This window comes from Pongo pygmaeus, chromosome 8 (genome assembly GCF_028885625.2).
Source record: "Pongo pygmaeus isolate AG05252 chromosome 8, NHGRI_mPonPyg2-v2.0_pri, whole genome shotgun sequence".
NCBI lineage: Eukaryota > Metazoa > Chordata > Mammalia > Primates > Hominidae > Pongo > Pongo pygmaeus.
In genome coordinates, this window is record NC_072381.2 from 36,050,664 (window position 1) to 36,066,558 (window position 15,895).

The 15,895-nt window shown below is 39.8% G+C and overlaps 1 protein-coding gene across 12 annotated transcripts in view; it reads right to left on the reverse strand.

The window, feature by feature from the left end:
* Positions 1-5,150: 5,150 nt before the first annotated feature.
* The window catches only part of CUL2 (cullin 2), a 123,895-nt gene continuing 113,150 nt past the window's right edge, over positions 5,151-15,895 (reverse strand). For all 12 annotated transcript variants that reach the window (XM_054435166.2, XM_054435162.2, XM_054435159.2 and 9 more), the window contains 4 exons: positions 11,460-11,662; positions 8,983-9,084; positions 7,139-7,255; positions 5,151-5,745 (listed from right to left, as the gene is read on the reverse strand). In XM_054435166.2, coding sequence (XP_054291141.1) covers positions 5,614-5,745; positions 7,139-7,255; positions 8,983-9,084; positions 11,460-11,662 — 554 coding nt within the window. In that variant the 3' untranslated portion in view covers positions 5,151-5,613. The remainder of the gene's footprint in view (positions 5,746-7,138; positions 7,256-8,982; positions 9,085-11,459; positions 11,663-15,895) is intronic.

A 15,895-nucleotide genomic window follows, 5' to 3' on the forward strand; every position in this document is an offset into this window, starting at 1 on the left:
GTTATTCTCTAGTCACAATGAACCTGAAAAGTGTTGACTCATGGGCTAGGGTCAGAGAAAGGAGAATGGTTCAAACAGCTTCTACAGATTGGTTTCTAAGAATCAGGATGGGAACATGTGCACGGTGAACTTTCAGCCTTTACGACCAACCACATGCTGCACTTGGACATCTCAAAAGCACATTAAGTGCACACTGTCTAAAACCAAGCCTACTAACTTCCTTCTCCATTCGGGCTTCTAGGATCCCCCTAACTCGCTAAATGGCATTAGTTGTAAAGCCAAAAATCTAGGTTGCCATCATTGACTCATCCATTCCCCTACTCACCCTGTCACAATCCATAAGTCACTCTGGTTCATCCACTTGATCCCTCTGGAAGTAGCCACTGTCATTAGGATCACTCCTGAGCCAGGCACGGTGGCTCACGCCTGTAATCCCAGCACTTTGGGAGGCTGAGGCAGGCAGATTGCTTGAGGTCAGGGGTTCGAGAGCTGCCTGGTCAACATGATGAAACCCCAACTCTACTAAAAATACAAAAATTAGCCGAGCGTGGTCATGCACCTGTAATCCCAGCTACTTGGGAGGCTGAGGCATGAGAATTGCTTGAACCTGGGAGGCAGAGTTTGCAGTGAGCCGAGATGGTACCACTGCACTCCATCCTGGGCAACAGAGCGAGACTGTCTCAAAAAAAAAAAAAAAAAAAAATTACTTCTGCCCAGACCGCCTAATTTCTTCCAATGCATTTTCCCTTAAAATTTACAAATATTGGCCGGGGGCGGTGGCTCACACCTGTAATCCCAGCACTTTGGGAGGCCGAGGCGAGTGGATCACCTGAGGTCAGGAGTTTGAGACCAGCCTGGCCAACATGGTGAAACCCCGTCTCTATTAAAAACACGAAAATTAGCCGGGCATGGTGGTGCGTGCCCGTAATCCCAGCTACTAGGGGGGCTGAGGCGGGAGGGTCACTTGAACCTGGGAGGCGAAGACTGCAGTGAGCTGAGATCGTGCCACCGCACTCCAGCCTGGGCAACAAAGCAAGACTCTGTTTCAAAAAAAAAAAAAACAAATATTATGACATAGTTCACAAACGCCAAAGCAAAATAATATATAAATATGTACACCATAAAGCATGTTAACAAAATGAACATTCACACACTGACTAGCCAAGTTGTGAAAACATTACCATCATCTTTTAAAAATGTGAATATAACCAAATCACTCTTTGCTTAAAATGCACCTAATTCAGCCACACTGGTCTTTTCGATTTCCAGGTTCTGGCTGCCTCTTATCTTAGGATCTTTGCTGTCACTTCCATTTAGAATGTACTCTCCCACCTTCATTCTCCACCCATTAACCTCTCTTATGAAATCCTCCTGAGTAGTCAGGATTTCCTTCACAAGCACTTACCACATCTGGAATGACACAGTTCTGACTGATTGTTAAAGACCAGAAGCTCCATGTAAGCACAGACAGCATCTTTTCTGCTCATCACTGCATATCTTGTACCCAGCGTAATGCCCTGGCACCAGTACCTGTTTGCTAGATGATAAAACGAAGAGGAATTTCCTGGGTTGTGGATAGGGGCCAGGGGAAGAAAAAAAAAAATCTCTTACGATTTCGTAGGTAGTACAGCCATTCCTTATGAAAATTATCATTCTTCCCCATCAGTAAATCCTACCTTTAATGAATTCTAGCCTATGGGGCCATATATTTCAAAGGATTGCCTAATTTAATTGCTTTGGCTTTGATACGCTTCAAGAACACAGCAATCTTCTACTAGTGGGTCTCCATATTAATTTCCACTCATTTCGCTATGGCCCATCTGCAACAGCCCTTAGGACCAGTATTTTTATTTATTTATTTTTTTGAGACCAAGTTTTGCTCTTGACGCCCAGGCTGGAGTGCAATGGCACGATCTTGGCTCACTGCAACCTCCAACTCCTGGGTTCAAGCAATTCTCCTGCCTCAGCCTCCCGAGTAGCTGGGACTACAGGCGCATGCCACTACACCTGGCTAATTTTTTGTATTTTTAGTAGAGACAGGGTTTCTCTATGTTGGTCAGGCTGGTCTTGAACTCCTGACCTCAGGTGATCCACCCACCTCAGCCTCCCAAAGTGCTGGGATTATAGGCGTGAGCCACCGTGCCCGGCCAAGGACTAGTGTTTTTAAAGTTCGCATCTTGACTTTGACCTTGCTCAACCAAGAATTTATTCTTGGAACCAAAAATTAAGAGGTAAATAATTATCCTTTTCTAGTACATAGCTCAACAAAATGAACTGATAACAACAAGTTAAGTATATATACACTCTGAAATAAATGTTCTGTAATAGTACATGTGAATGTAAAATACTAAATTCACAAATACCCTTTGTCATGAATCAGCTATGTGCCAAGACAAATTCCTTAACAGTGTTTACATCATCTTAAATAAGTATCTTAAGAAAAATATGACGTGTTTATCATACATTATTTAACTAGAAACAAACTGTTATTCTAAAAGGTCAGGAAAAACTATTCTTTATGTATGAAATGAAGTTATTTCTACTTATTTTAGAGGCTATATACATATATAGAGAGGCCATACTTATAACATCCATGGATTTGACTGGCATTTAAATTCAGGTTCTGCAGTTTACAACAGTAACTCCTGGAAAAGTCTCATTTAGTTTCCTCACCTATGAAAAAGAGAAGCATTGCCTATCAAACAGGATTACCTGAAGATTAAACAAAATAATATAGGTGGAAGCACCTGTCATCATTTATACTCAAAAAGGTTTTTTAAAAAAGTGAACAGACATGGGATAGCATGGTAGCATACACAGGTTACAAAATCCTAAAAAGATAGTAAGTTATAAAGAAAATAAAGCACGGTGGCTCACACCTCTAATCCCAGCACTTTGGGAGGCAGAGGCAGGTGGATTGCTTAAGCTCAGGAGTTTGAGACCAGCCTGGGCAACATGGCAAAACCTTGTCTCTACAAAACATACAAAGATTAGCCGAGTGTGGTGGCATGTGCCTGTGGTCCCAGCTACTTGGGAGGCTGAGGTGGGAGGATCACTTGAGCCCGGCAGGTCGAGGTTGCAGTGCACCGTGATTGCACCACTGCACTCCAGCCTGGGTGACAGAGCGAGACCCTGTCTTAAAACAACAAAACAAACACAACCCCCAGAGTGTTTGTTTATGTTAAAGCAAATGGTCATAAAATATTGGACTAAACCTTAAAATAAGAAGTCTGCACCTTCAGTAGCAATTAAATATTTGCTTTCAAGGGGAAAGGACTGGCATGTGGACAAGGCCTCATGCTGGCTGGCTATAAAATGCATCACTGACTCACACACGTAAACTACCTTAGTATTAATGACTTCTAAAAAACTTCTGAGGGTTTTGCTCACTTGTGTTTTCTGCAGTGAAGCATAGAAAATCCTCCTCTCCTTGCTCCTTTTTCCTTTTCGTAGCTCTGAGCTGTTTTGCCCACTCGCGCTAGTTATTGCATAGCAGGGAGGCCAGGTCAGAGCTCTGGGCTGTGAGCTACGGCTTCTGCAGTGATGACTTCAATCTCCTGCCCTAACTTGACAAGACTGCAACTCTTCCCAGCACTCTCTACAGGGGAAGGTGTGCGCTGCAATGAATTCCAAACATTGCTCCCTTTCTGAATGGTGCCTTGGTTGAACGGATTTGGCCTCTTTTCCTCATACGAGAGATGTTTCCTTTCAGGTAAAATGGAGAAAGGATGTGAAGAAAACTCCTGTAAGCCATCTCTGTAGACCTCCGCACAAGTATTTTGTCCATTTTTCAGTATATTTTCTTGACAATTAGATACCAGGATAAGACTTAATTTAACATTTATAAATATTTAAGAAAAAAGGAATCAATTTGGAAAACTTTTATCAATCAACAAGTTATCAAAACAAGGGTTTGCTTTTTGACAGTGAATGTACAATATTATATGGTTTGCCATTATTTCTTCTTTTGGAAGAAAGGTAAAATGAGAAATACAGTATATAAGTCATTATAAGTTCAGTAGATTTTTAAAACACTTGAGACGCGAGTTAGAAAAAATGCAATTGAATAAACCAATTGTAAAACCCATTTCAAAACAACAAATTTAAATATGAACCACATATTAGATGATACTAAGTAATTATTGTTTTTGTTAGGAGTAATAATATCACTGTGGATTTTTTTAAAGGCCTTACTGAAGTATTATAAGTGAAATAATTTGTGTGATTTGCTTTAAAATATTCCGATTTTAAAAATTGTGTGTTGGATGGATGCAGTGGCTCATGCTTGTAATCCCAGCACTTTGGGAGACAGAGATAGGATTGCTTGAGGCCAGAAGTTCCAGACTAGCCTGGGAAACATGCCGAAACCCCGTCTTTTATTTTTTTTTTTTTTAAAAAAGAAAAATTGTTTGTATGTTGAGGGAGGACGGGTGTGGTGGTGGTGATGGTGTGGATAGACAATAAATATGATAATAGATCGCAGTACTCTAACACTGCTGTTGAGATATATATATATATAAAATAAACAAAATAATGGGATTTATATATGTGGCACCCAGTACAATGTACAATTTTCTTTTTTAAAAAAGTATTTAGGTTATGCATTGCTAAGCACATCTGTGATTGATGAGAGTGACTCTAGTATCTAAACTGTTGGAGGAGGGTTGTAAGGGTAACAGGTAGGGGAGGCATATAGATGGAATATGTTGGTATCACAGATTTCCTAAGACTCTGGGAAGGCCATAGAGCTAGGGTACTAGTCTATGCTAGAATTAATGGATTATGCAACAGAAGAAAGACAACTTTTGAATGGAAAGCTCTCTCTGTGCCAGACTTGAAGTCACCAAGCATCCTGCTCACACTCTGCGATGTCTGTGGAGTAGCACACCACCAGAAACTGCTGATGGAATTACATCTTCAAGATTCAAAATGTTTAGATCCAATATATCTAATCCATAAAAATAAAGCATTCTTTATGCTGAATGCAGTCCTATGCAGTCAAGAACAATAATCTAGACATTTTTCATGTAGGAGTTAAATAGGAGTACAAGTGAATTAAACCATTCAGATAAAAACGCAACTAAAGATGCATTAGCTGCTTTGAGTCAATATATTTTGTGGTCAACCTGATACTCCATCCACATAAAAAAGGCATTCTATTTCTTTATTTTTTTTTTTATTTGACAAGCAGCAGTATCATGTTTGTCATTTTAATGTAGATACAATTATTAGGTTATCTGTCATATTACAATATTTAAGTTTTTAAATTTTATGTCCTTTAAGATACATTAAAAAAAAAAAAAAAAAAAGACACATCAACTGCAAACGTGAAGGGGAGAAAAAGCATGGTACCCAACCGAATTTCCACATTTCAGCAATACTTCACTCATTCTTTTAATAAAGTTTTAAGAAATGTCATAATGACATGAGCTTGAAATATCTCTAGGCATTTTCTTTGACGCTCATGACGTGGCACTGGTGATGTTGTAAACAGCAGAAAACAGGGGCTGCCAAATGACCAAATTATGGAGGCACAGTCCTGCTTTTTCCCACAGGAACACACCAAATGGTGATGACAATGATCTTCTCACACCACGCTGCAGGAGAGCGACATCACGCGACGTAGCTGTATTCATCTGCCGACGCCTGGCTGCGTTCTATGTATTGTTTGTCTATCAGAACTTCAATACACTTCTTAATCATGCTGATACTGGGATTAAACCTAGCTCTTGACTGGCTAATCACCTGTGGAAGAGAGATGTGGAAGTCAAACTACTGCCAGTTCTTCAGCTATAAGTAATGACTTTTAACCAATCAGTTTAAAGTGCCTCAAATGTACTGAGGTTTCAACAAATGGGCCAAATTAAGTATGAAAACAGGAACTAAAATGTGGAAAATGGATACAGCAAAATCTAATAATGATACATAATTAAGTGAAACAATAAACTAATTAACCTAAGTACTCACACACAACCCCAAGCTTCTTCTACTTAACTCTCAGCTCTTAGTTCAAACACCACTTTCTCAAGAAAGTTTTCCCCAGCAGCCCCTAGGCCAGGATATTTAAATACATTCTCATAGTACTGTATACCTTTCCTTCAGTGCATGCTAATGTAATTTTACATTTATTTGCATATTATTTCAATAGCATATTTCTTCCCCATTAAACTGTGAACTCCAAAAAAGCCTGCCATATCTTCAGCTGCTCTGTACTATATCCCAAGGACCAGCCCAGCTGTCTGTCACATGGTAGGCTCAAATAGTTATGGAATGAATAAATATCTGATGGGTCAATTTCCTTCAATAACTGGACAGAAGACTCAATGAATCAGCAAGTTTTAGACCTCTAAAATAAAGCCAAAGCAAATATGAATTTATTATTATCATTTGAGATAGCATCTCACTGTGTCACACAGGCACAATCCCTGGGCTCAAGCAATCCTCCCACCTCAGCCTCCCAAGTAGTTGGTACTACAAGTGTGCCACCACAACTGGCTAATTTTTTAATTTTTTTTTTTTTCTTAGGTGAGATGGGGTCTCCCTGTGTTGCCCAGGCTGGTCTGAAATTCCTGGACTCAAGTGATCCTCCTGTCTTGGCCTAACAAGACATTCAGATTACAGGTGTCCACTGGGCATGATGGCTCACACCTGTAACCCCAGCACTTTTGGAGGCCGAGGCAGGTGGATCACCTGAGGTCAGGAGTTCGAGACCAGCCTGGCCAACATGGTGAAACCCTGTCTCTACAAAAAATACAAAAATTAGCCAAGTATGGTGGTGTGCGCCTGTATTCCCAACTACTCGGGAGGCTGAGGCAGGAGACTCACTTGAACCTGGGAGGCAGAGGTTGCAGTGAGCCAAGATCACGCCACTGTACTCCAGCCTGGGCGACAGAGCAAGACTCTGTCTCAACAACAACAACAAAAAGGATTACAGGCATGAGCCACTGTGCCCAGCCTGCAAATCTGAATTTAATACTGAAATTGTAAGTGAGTACGATTCTGATTAAGTATGAAACATTTCTTTATGCTATCTGAGGATCAGGTTATTTCTGTATCCTCTTTAAGAAGAAAGAGACTGAATCCGTACAATGACAATGCCCTCTACCCTAAGAAGCCCTGAGGACTGCCCTCCTTTTACCTCTTGAATAAGGGCATTGTGCCGAAGCACTTTTCGTGCTTTCATGATACGAACTATAGCAGCTTGGAGATACATTTTCCGGTCCTCATCAACTGCACTTCTAGTCTGCTCCATTTCCTGTTTTACAGAAGAAAAGAAAAAAGACCCAACAAGACATTAAGTCACTGAACTTGTTTTCAATTCATTTTATCAGTGAGTGCAAATACTTTTTTTTTTTTTTTTGAGACAAGGTTTCACTCTGTCGTCCTGGCTGGAGTTCAGTGACTCGCTCTCAGCTCACCGCAACCTCCATCTCCTGGGTTCATGTGATTCTCATGCCTCAGACTCCTGAGCAGCTGGCATTACAGGTATGCACCACAATACTGAGCAAATTATATAGTTATGTTGTGCCAATATCACATAACCACTGCTAAAACATCTACAATTTCTAGGGTTAAAGTTGAAAGATTAGAAAAAAATTTACATTATTGTAAACTGTACTGTTAAGGTAAAGAGGCAATAAAGGAGGACACAGCAATAATTTGCAAGATCATTTTCTTATCAGTGATTACAGAATCTTTCACGACGCTTTTAGATGGAGTTGTGTCAACTGCAGTAATTAGCTCCAAATGCATACTGGATCAGGCTTCAAAGGGAAGAGCTGTGAAGTGGCCTTTTATGTGGCTCAAGCAGAGAAGCCAGGAGAGGGGGCCTATCTCCACGGAACTCAAGAAACACAGAAGCAAGGCATAGAAGCAGACCATGCCACATTAATAGGATCTCCTCACAGCTTTTCAAGGACAAAATACAATCTATATATTTCAAATTATTATTTATTAGCCTGGAGGAAAATGGAATCTTGACCATTTTAGGTTTCAAAGTAAATGGCAATTAATATTTGTCTCCCCCATTGGGAATTAAGTTTCTGGAGAGGGTCTAACGTCTTATATTATCTTCACATCCTGCACCAGCCCAAGGACTGCACATGGGAGGCAATCAGGAAGCATAAGTGATAGAAACAGTCTATCCCAGACCAAAGCAACAATCACTGCTGAGTTAAAATAATGAAGAGCAGAAGTCCCTCCTCACACTGGCCTGTCAGTACCTCACTCCACACCCACTAGAACACAATCTGCATTTGAACAAGATGCCCAGGTGGCTCATTTGCATATGGAAGTTTAAGAAGCATTTTCTACTGACAAATTTTCTCTGAAAGAAACGAGCTGTAGGCCAGGCGCGGTGGCTCACACCTGTAATCCCAGCACTTTGGCAGGCTGAGGCGGGTGGATCACGATGTCAGGAGATCGAGACCACCCTGGCTAACACAGTGAAACCCCGTCTCTACTAAAAATACAAAAACAAAATTAGCCAGGCATAGTGGTGGGTGCCTGTAGTCCCAGCTACTCGGGAGGCTGAGGCAGGAGAATGGCGTGAACCCGGGAGGCAGAGCTTGCAGTGAGCCGAGATCACACCACTGCACTCCAGCCTGGGCGAGAGAGCAAGACTCCGTTTCAAAACAAAAAATGAGCTGGAGAACTTTCCCTTATTTTACAAATGAAAAATATGAAATTTTATTACTTCTCAATGTGGGAATTTTCGGAGAGAATGCAAAGTTACACATTCTAATGGTTTAAGAGCAAATACAACAAAACCATACCCTTTTCAAAACTTAGAAAAAACTAAAATACAAGTAGAGATTTCTGTTTGACTGTAAGGTTAATAAATGCCAACAACAAACCAGAAAAGACATATCCCATTATTAATTTTGCTGTGCAAAGTTTTGCACAATCTCAATGTAAACACTTGTAAAGTCCAATGCTTAAATGTTTCCCCCTCAAAAAAAACTTGACATTAAAAGCACTTACTTGTGGTGTGTCTTTCTGCATTGATGTAGTAATTTTAAATTTTGTTCTTTTACTGCTAAAGTTCATATTTAATGAAAACGAAGATTCTGCATCAATATCTTCCTACATTTAAAAATAAAACATTTATATTTATAAAAACCAAAATCTTTAAATAAGAGTTTACTGCAAGCAATTCCGCTAAATTAATGACCAAGCAAAAAAGCCTCCACTCTCATAACTTTTATATTACAGATTACCAAATTTAAGAGAAAAATAATTCTTTTGTTCAAACAAACAGGAAAAAACCCAATTATTTTCTACTTTTACATCTGCCAGAATGTTAAGCAGTTTATATTTGGGAATAAGCTATTTTCTGGTCCTACTATTCTATATACACTACTTTTTGATAAAATAAGAGTCAAGCTCATTGCCTAGAGTTTGACATTTTAATTTTTATGAAACACCAAAGTTCATAACTTTTCCATCACCCCATTTTGAAAAAGCAACCAAATTTTTTTTTACAAATGCCGCAGTAACAAAATACCCACTGTAAATGGCCTGATGACAGGAGAAAGCTGTGCCTCCAGTAGCACACAGCATCAATTTGCCGTGACCTGGGGTGATGGTGAAAACATTTACTTCAATCCATGTTTTATTCACTCTTCAAGAAGCAAGTGGCCTTTGCTCAGGGGAAAACTGTTAAGGCAATTTTTAGAATAACAACTTCTATATCAGGCTTAAGAAAGCCACTGATATCATAGAGTGGAATTTCTCTGGCAGCAGGATCAAAAGGCACTTGGAAGATGAACTAATTCTCAATAATAATCTAAGACATTCTGCTAAGGAATGGACAGATTCATAATTAAATTTAAAGGCCAGGCATGGTGGCTTACATCTGTAATCCCACCACTTTGGGAGGCTGAGGTGGGCAGATTGCTTGAGCTCAGGAGTTTGAGACCAGCCTGGCCAATACAGCAAAACCCGGTCTCTACTAAAAATTAAAAAATTAGCCTGGCGTAGTGGCTTACACCTGTGGTCCCAGCTACTTGGAAGGCTGAGGCAGGATTATCACTTGAGCCCAGGAGGTGGGGATTGCAGTGAGCTGAGATGGCACCACTGCACTCCAACCTGGGTGGCACAGCGAGAGCTCGTCTCAAAAATAAACATAAAATAAAATTTAAAATGCAAACAAGGAATCTATGTTTACTTTGTCAATTTCTGGGCAGCAAAAATAGCATGTTTTAGAAAAAAAAATAAAACCTTTAAGCATTTACTAGCCTAAAATTAAAAACCATAATTAATTAACCTTAAGAAATCCCTATTTTGGCCAGGCACGGTGGCTCACGCCTGTAATCCCAGCACTTTGGGAAAGATGGGTGGATCACCTGAGGTCAGGAGTTCGAGACCAGCCTGACCAGCCTGGCCAACATTGTGAAACCCTATCTCTACTAAAAATACAAAATTAGCTGGGCATGGTGGCACGTGCCTGTAGTCCCAGCTACTCAAGAGGCTGAGACAGGAGAATCATTTGAACCCAGGAGGTGGAGGTTGCAGTGAGCCAAGATCACGCCATTGCACTCCAGCCTGGGCAACAAGAGTGGAACTCCGTCTCAAAAAAAATCCATATTTTGCTAAGATTCTGATGCCAGATAAATCATTTCTCAAAATTATGAAACACTGATTTGAATTTCAGAATATGCCTTTTACAGTTGTTCAATTATAGACTATAAAATGTCATCATAATCCTAGGGATGTCAGCAAAATGAATTAATGAGAGAAATAAACTGTAGGCTATTAACTTTACAAAAATAAAAACAAAACATTATTTATAGGAATTTTTTCTTATAAGCACAATAATTTGAAGGAGATATAATCCCACCTCTGTTGCATTTTTAACTATTTAAACATCTAGGATATACTATGACAACAAAACAGCAAAATCTTGTAACCAGAAAAAAAGTTACAGAGAAAAAAAGTAATATACTAATGGCTTGTTATTCTTGTGACAGATATTAAAAATATATGGTGGTTAAAAACAGATGATAGTTAATTGAGTGCTGACATTAAGAACACTTGGAATGGAGTTACACATATTAAATATGTGTACAAATAGACATCAACAGGCTGTCATTTCCTGTTACAGAACCATGAAATTAAGCACATTTATAAAACCAAAAACCTGGAAAGTCTTTAAAGGCTAGTTTCAAAATCTCAATTAATCAAAATCTTCCAGATGGCAATTCTTTTACAATTATTCAATAAGCTGTAACAGTATAGGACAAATAAAATCAAACTATAAACGGCACATGGCACCAACTCACACAGCATGCTCTGTGATGCCTTATGCTCGCAGCTCTATGGAGCGTGCAGTAACGTAGTAAATACAAGTGCTTTCCAGAGCACAATGACAAATACAGCCTTACTTTAAAACTGCAAACATCTCATGAAAAAGCTTTAATGCTGATGATGCTTAAATTTTTTGGAATATTACTACATACCTTTTCTGAATCATGGTTAATCATTTTCACATCAAGTAATGATTTGATTGTTTTTGTCAGTTCCTTTTCATTCATCTGAGTGCTGTCCTGAAGCTCTTTATAACTGACAGTTTCACTGTTGTTAAAGGCAAGAAGAACTGCCATTTGGTATGTTGTAACCATGGCTACATATGGTTTGCCCAAATAGTTCATTTTAACTTCACCTACAATTAAAACAAAAACTGACAGTGAACTGACCGTTCAAAGAAACGTTTCAAATTTACTTTATTTCAGACATTTTCTTCGGAAAGAGTGAACCAATAATTTTATTAAATTGTTGTAAAGCCACTGCTGTTAACAAGGTAGTCATTTTGTTTCTTGGGGAGGTGAGGATGGAAGTCTATTAGTTTTGAGTATATGGTATAAATCAGTTAAACTATCATAACTTCACCGGTAGGTTAAAACAGTCTTTAAGGCCAGGCGCAGCGGCTCACCCCTGTAATCTCAGCACTTTGGGAGGCCGAGGCAGGTAGATCACTTTAGGTCAGGAGCTCGAGACCAGCCTGGTCAACATGGTAAAACCCCATCTCAACTAAAAGTACAAAAATTAGCCAGGCATGGTGGCACATGCCTGTAATCCTAGCTACTTGGGAGGCTGAGGCAGAAAAATCACTTGAACCTGGGAGACGGAGGTTGCAGCAAGCTGAGATGGCACCACTGCACTCCAGCATGGGTGACAGAGTGAGACTCCGTCTCAAAAAAAAAAAAAAAAAAAGTCTTTAAATATTAATAGAAATGCTAAGACTTAGGCAGAAAAAGAAAAGAACAAAAAACCCAAACAATAAAAGGAGGTGGGAGAAGGAGAAATGGACAGACAAAGGGGAAAGTGATACCAGCAACTGCCTCAAGTGCTGTCGATAGCCCTCCCAGGTAATAAGATTCAAGCCTCCTGGGAGGTCCACAGCCATATGGAAAATGCTTCTGCGGCCCTGTCTAAGCTGTAATTTCTGCCAAAATTAATGCTATTATGCCTCATAAATAACATTTTTCTTTCCAGTAACTTCCTAGAGGCAAACAGGTATGAAAGGAGAGACAAATAGGCAGACCCATTCTCTTGCTGAAAGTTGATAGCAAAAGAATCTGAATGTTTTCATAAAAATGAAAAACATTTAATCTGAATATTTTCATAAATATGTTCTGCATGTGCTGGGCATGGTGGCTTATGCCTGTAATCCCAGCACTTTGAAACGCCGAGGTGGGCAGATCACTTAAACCCAGGAGTTCGAGACCAGCCTGGTCAACATGGCGAAACCTTGTCTCTACTAAAAATACAAAAATTCTCTGGGCATGATGACATATGCCTGTAATCCCAGCTACTCGGGAGGCTAAGGTATAAGAATCACTTGAACCTGGGAGGCGGAAGTTGCAGTGAGCCAAGATCGCACCACTGCACTCAAACCTGGGCGACAGAATGAGTATCTGTCTCAAAAAAAAAAATTCTATATGCTAAATGACCCTGGGAGCTCTAAGAGACAGAGCAAGTATTATGTATACTACAGTTCTGCAACATCCTGGGAGACAGCAGCATGACATCAGCACACTGAAAGCTCATAACGAATAATATGGCAAACATGTCTACACTCTGTAATGCTCCATACATGTAAAAAAAAAAAAAAAAAAGATGCAAATCAAAGAACTGCTTCCTAAAGCACGAAGTTGTGGTTTGATGACTAACACACACACGGCCTGCATTATTTGATTGTTGAATGGATCATAAATGAAATCGGGCCGGGGGCGGTAGCTCGCGCCTGTAATCCCAGCACTTTGGGAGGTGGAGGCGGGCGGATCACGAGGTCAGGAGATCGAGACCATGGTGAAACCCCTGCTCTACTAAAAATACAAAAAAAAAAAATTAGCTGGGCGTGGTGGCGGACGCCTGTAATCCCAGCTACTCGGGAGGCTGAGGCAGGAGAATGGCGTGAACTCGGAGGCAGAGCTTGCAGTGAGCTGAGATCGCGCTACTGCACTCCAGCTTGGGCAACAGAGCGAGACTCCATCTCACACACACACACACACACACACACACACAAATGAAATAAACATGAGATTTGATTTTAAAGCTCTTCATTGTTAACTCAAGGAAGCTGTATTTCTCATGAAATTACCCCAGAGACTGCTTTTCCCTCTCAAGGATAATTAGTAACTCTGATTAAGGTTTTCTGCTTTATGTATTCATTACCTCATTAAAGATTTTAGGCCGGGCGCAGTGGCTCACGCCTGTAATCCCAGCACTTTGGGAGGCCGAGGCAGGTGATCACCTGAGGTCTGGAGTTCAAGACCAGCCTGACCAACATGGAGAAACCCCGTCTCTACTAAAAATACAAAATTAGCCGGGTGTGGTGGCGCATGCCTGTAATCCCATCTACTCCAGAGGCTGAGGCAGGAGAATGGCTTGAACCTGGGAGGCGGAGGTTGCTGTGAGCCGAGATTGTGCCATTGCACTCCAGCCTGGGTAACAAGAGCGAAACTCAGTCTCAAAAAAAAAAAAGATTTTAAAGGCTATGAGTGAATTCATTAGCTTAATATCACCATAAATGCAATATTATCTTGATTATTATCATTTATGCCTTGACTTATTTCAGATAAAACTGATATTTAGAAATATTTTTCAGAATTATCTGGATGGGAATACCAAGAGAAAAAATTCATAACCCTCTAAATTTTCACAAAAGGAGGTTTAATATATTAAATTCAATATCCAATTCATAGAAACAACTTGTGCAAAAAATTATCATTTGGAGTATACTATGAACAATTTCTATAAACAGGACTCTTATCAACATTTAAGTTTGGAAAATGTAAGAAGTAAAACATTACATAAATTGCATTTTGTTATTTCTGCAATGATGACTTAATCATATGCAGAAACAAGTAGAGAATTATGCATCAAGCACCAAGATGATTAAGTGGCACCATCAGCCAGGATGTCACTGATGCTGTAATATGCTGCTGTGGGTTTGAAAGCAGAATGAGTCTTCTGCCACACAAAAGCCGTCTTTCAGCACCACGAGACCCAAAGAGCATTAGAACATGCGATGGGCCAAAGCATCATTTACTTCTTATTGAGTTCATTCTTTCATTGTGCCCTTTCTTGGTATTTTTCAATACTCTACCAGGGATCAGGGGTACATTGACCTCTTCCCACTTTTCTTAGCACCATACTCTTACTGAAAAGACTGGGGAAGGGGTAGGAAGACACGACGGAGGAAAGGAAACTTCAAACTTGGATGATTCATTTAATTACCGTGGTGTAAACACAAATGAGAAACGACAAGAGTGGTGATTTACCCTGCAGAATAGGTTGGCAAACCCTAAGAGACTAAAAACTAAAATAAAACATTCTGATACATGCATACTTAAAGTAAGCCAACAATAAATAATTCAAGCAGCATTTACAATGACAGGAAATAAAGAGCGGGCAGAACTCTCACAATAGTTTCATCCAAGTCACTCCCAAGTATCTGTGTCAGCTCTCTACTCTCTCAGGGAATGTTGAAGGCATGATAGAATATCACCACTTTGCAACCAGTAATGAAACAACTGATTCTGGCAAGGATCATCAGTGGAGGCTAAAACTACATTCGGTTCCTGGAACAGGGTATTCATGCCAAAGTATCATCCCTCAGATTGTCTGCTAAGCTAACTGAAGAGGGGAAAGAGTGCCTCTACAATGGAGATATCTGGTGGTTACCACCTTCATCAAGTGACCAAATTTAGCATCTCTAATAGTGAGACAATCTGACATTAGATGCCTTTGAAATATGCAATATGAAATACACAGGACCACCTATGAAATATCCTTGCCAATAATACTTAACTGAATATAATCAAACCTTTAGAACTAATTTCCACTTTCCAGAACATACAAGGAATAGAAAACAAATTAAAAAAATAAATAAATAAATCACAAATAAGTAATCCAAAGTACTGGATATTCTACAAGACAACTGGCCTGGTCTGTTCAAAACAGTGTGTCAAAGAATGCTGAGAAGTGGGGAGGTGGAAGGGAAATGTAACAACCAAATATAATTAGTGACCTCTGACAGCCAAGCAAGTCACCTAGGGACAATCAGGGAAATTTGAATATGGACTGGACATTAGACAATACTAACATCCCTCCCTATTTTTAGCTGTTGGAATTATTTGAAAACAAAAGCAAGACAAATTTAGTCAATAGAATCGTTATCTTTTAAGGTTTGCACAATGATATGGTGTTACTTTTATTCTGGCAAACACTAGTAACTACCAACACATACTATGATGTAGGGTTCACAAAATTCTAGCCTGATCCATACTGTCTAGTGAAGTTTTTTTTGTCTTCCTTGAGTTCATCATTTCTCATCGTGTCTTTCAGCAACTGACCAGGAATCTCTGCAACTTCTTGCTCTGCCACAAAT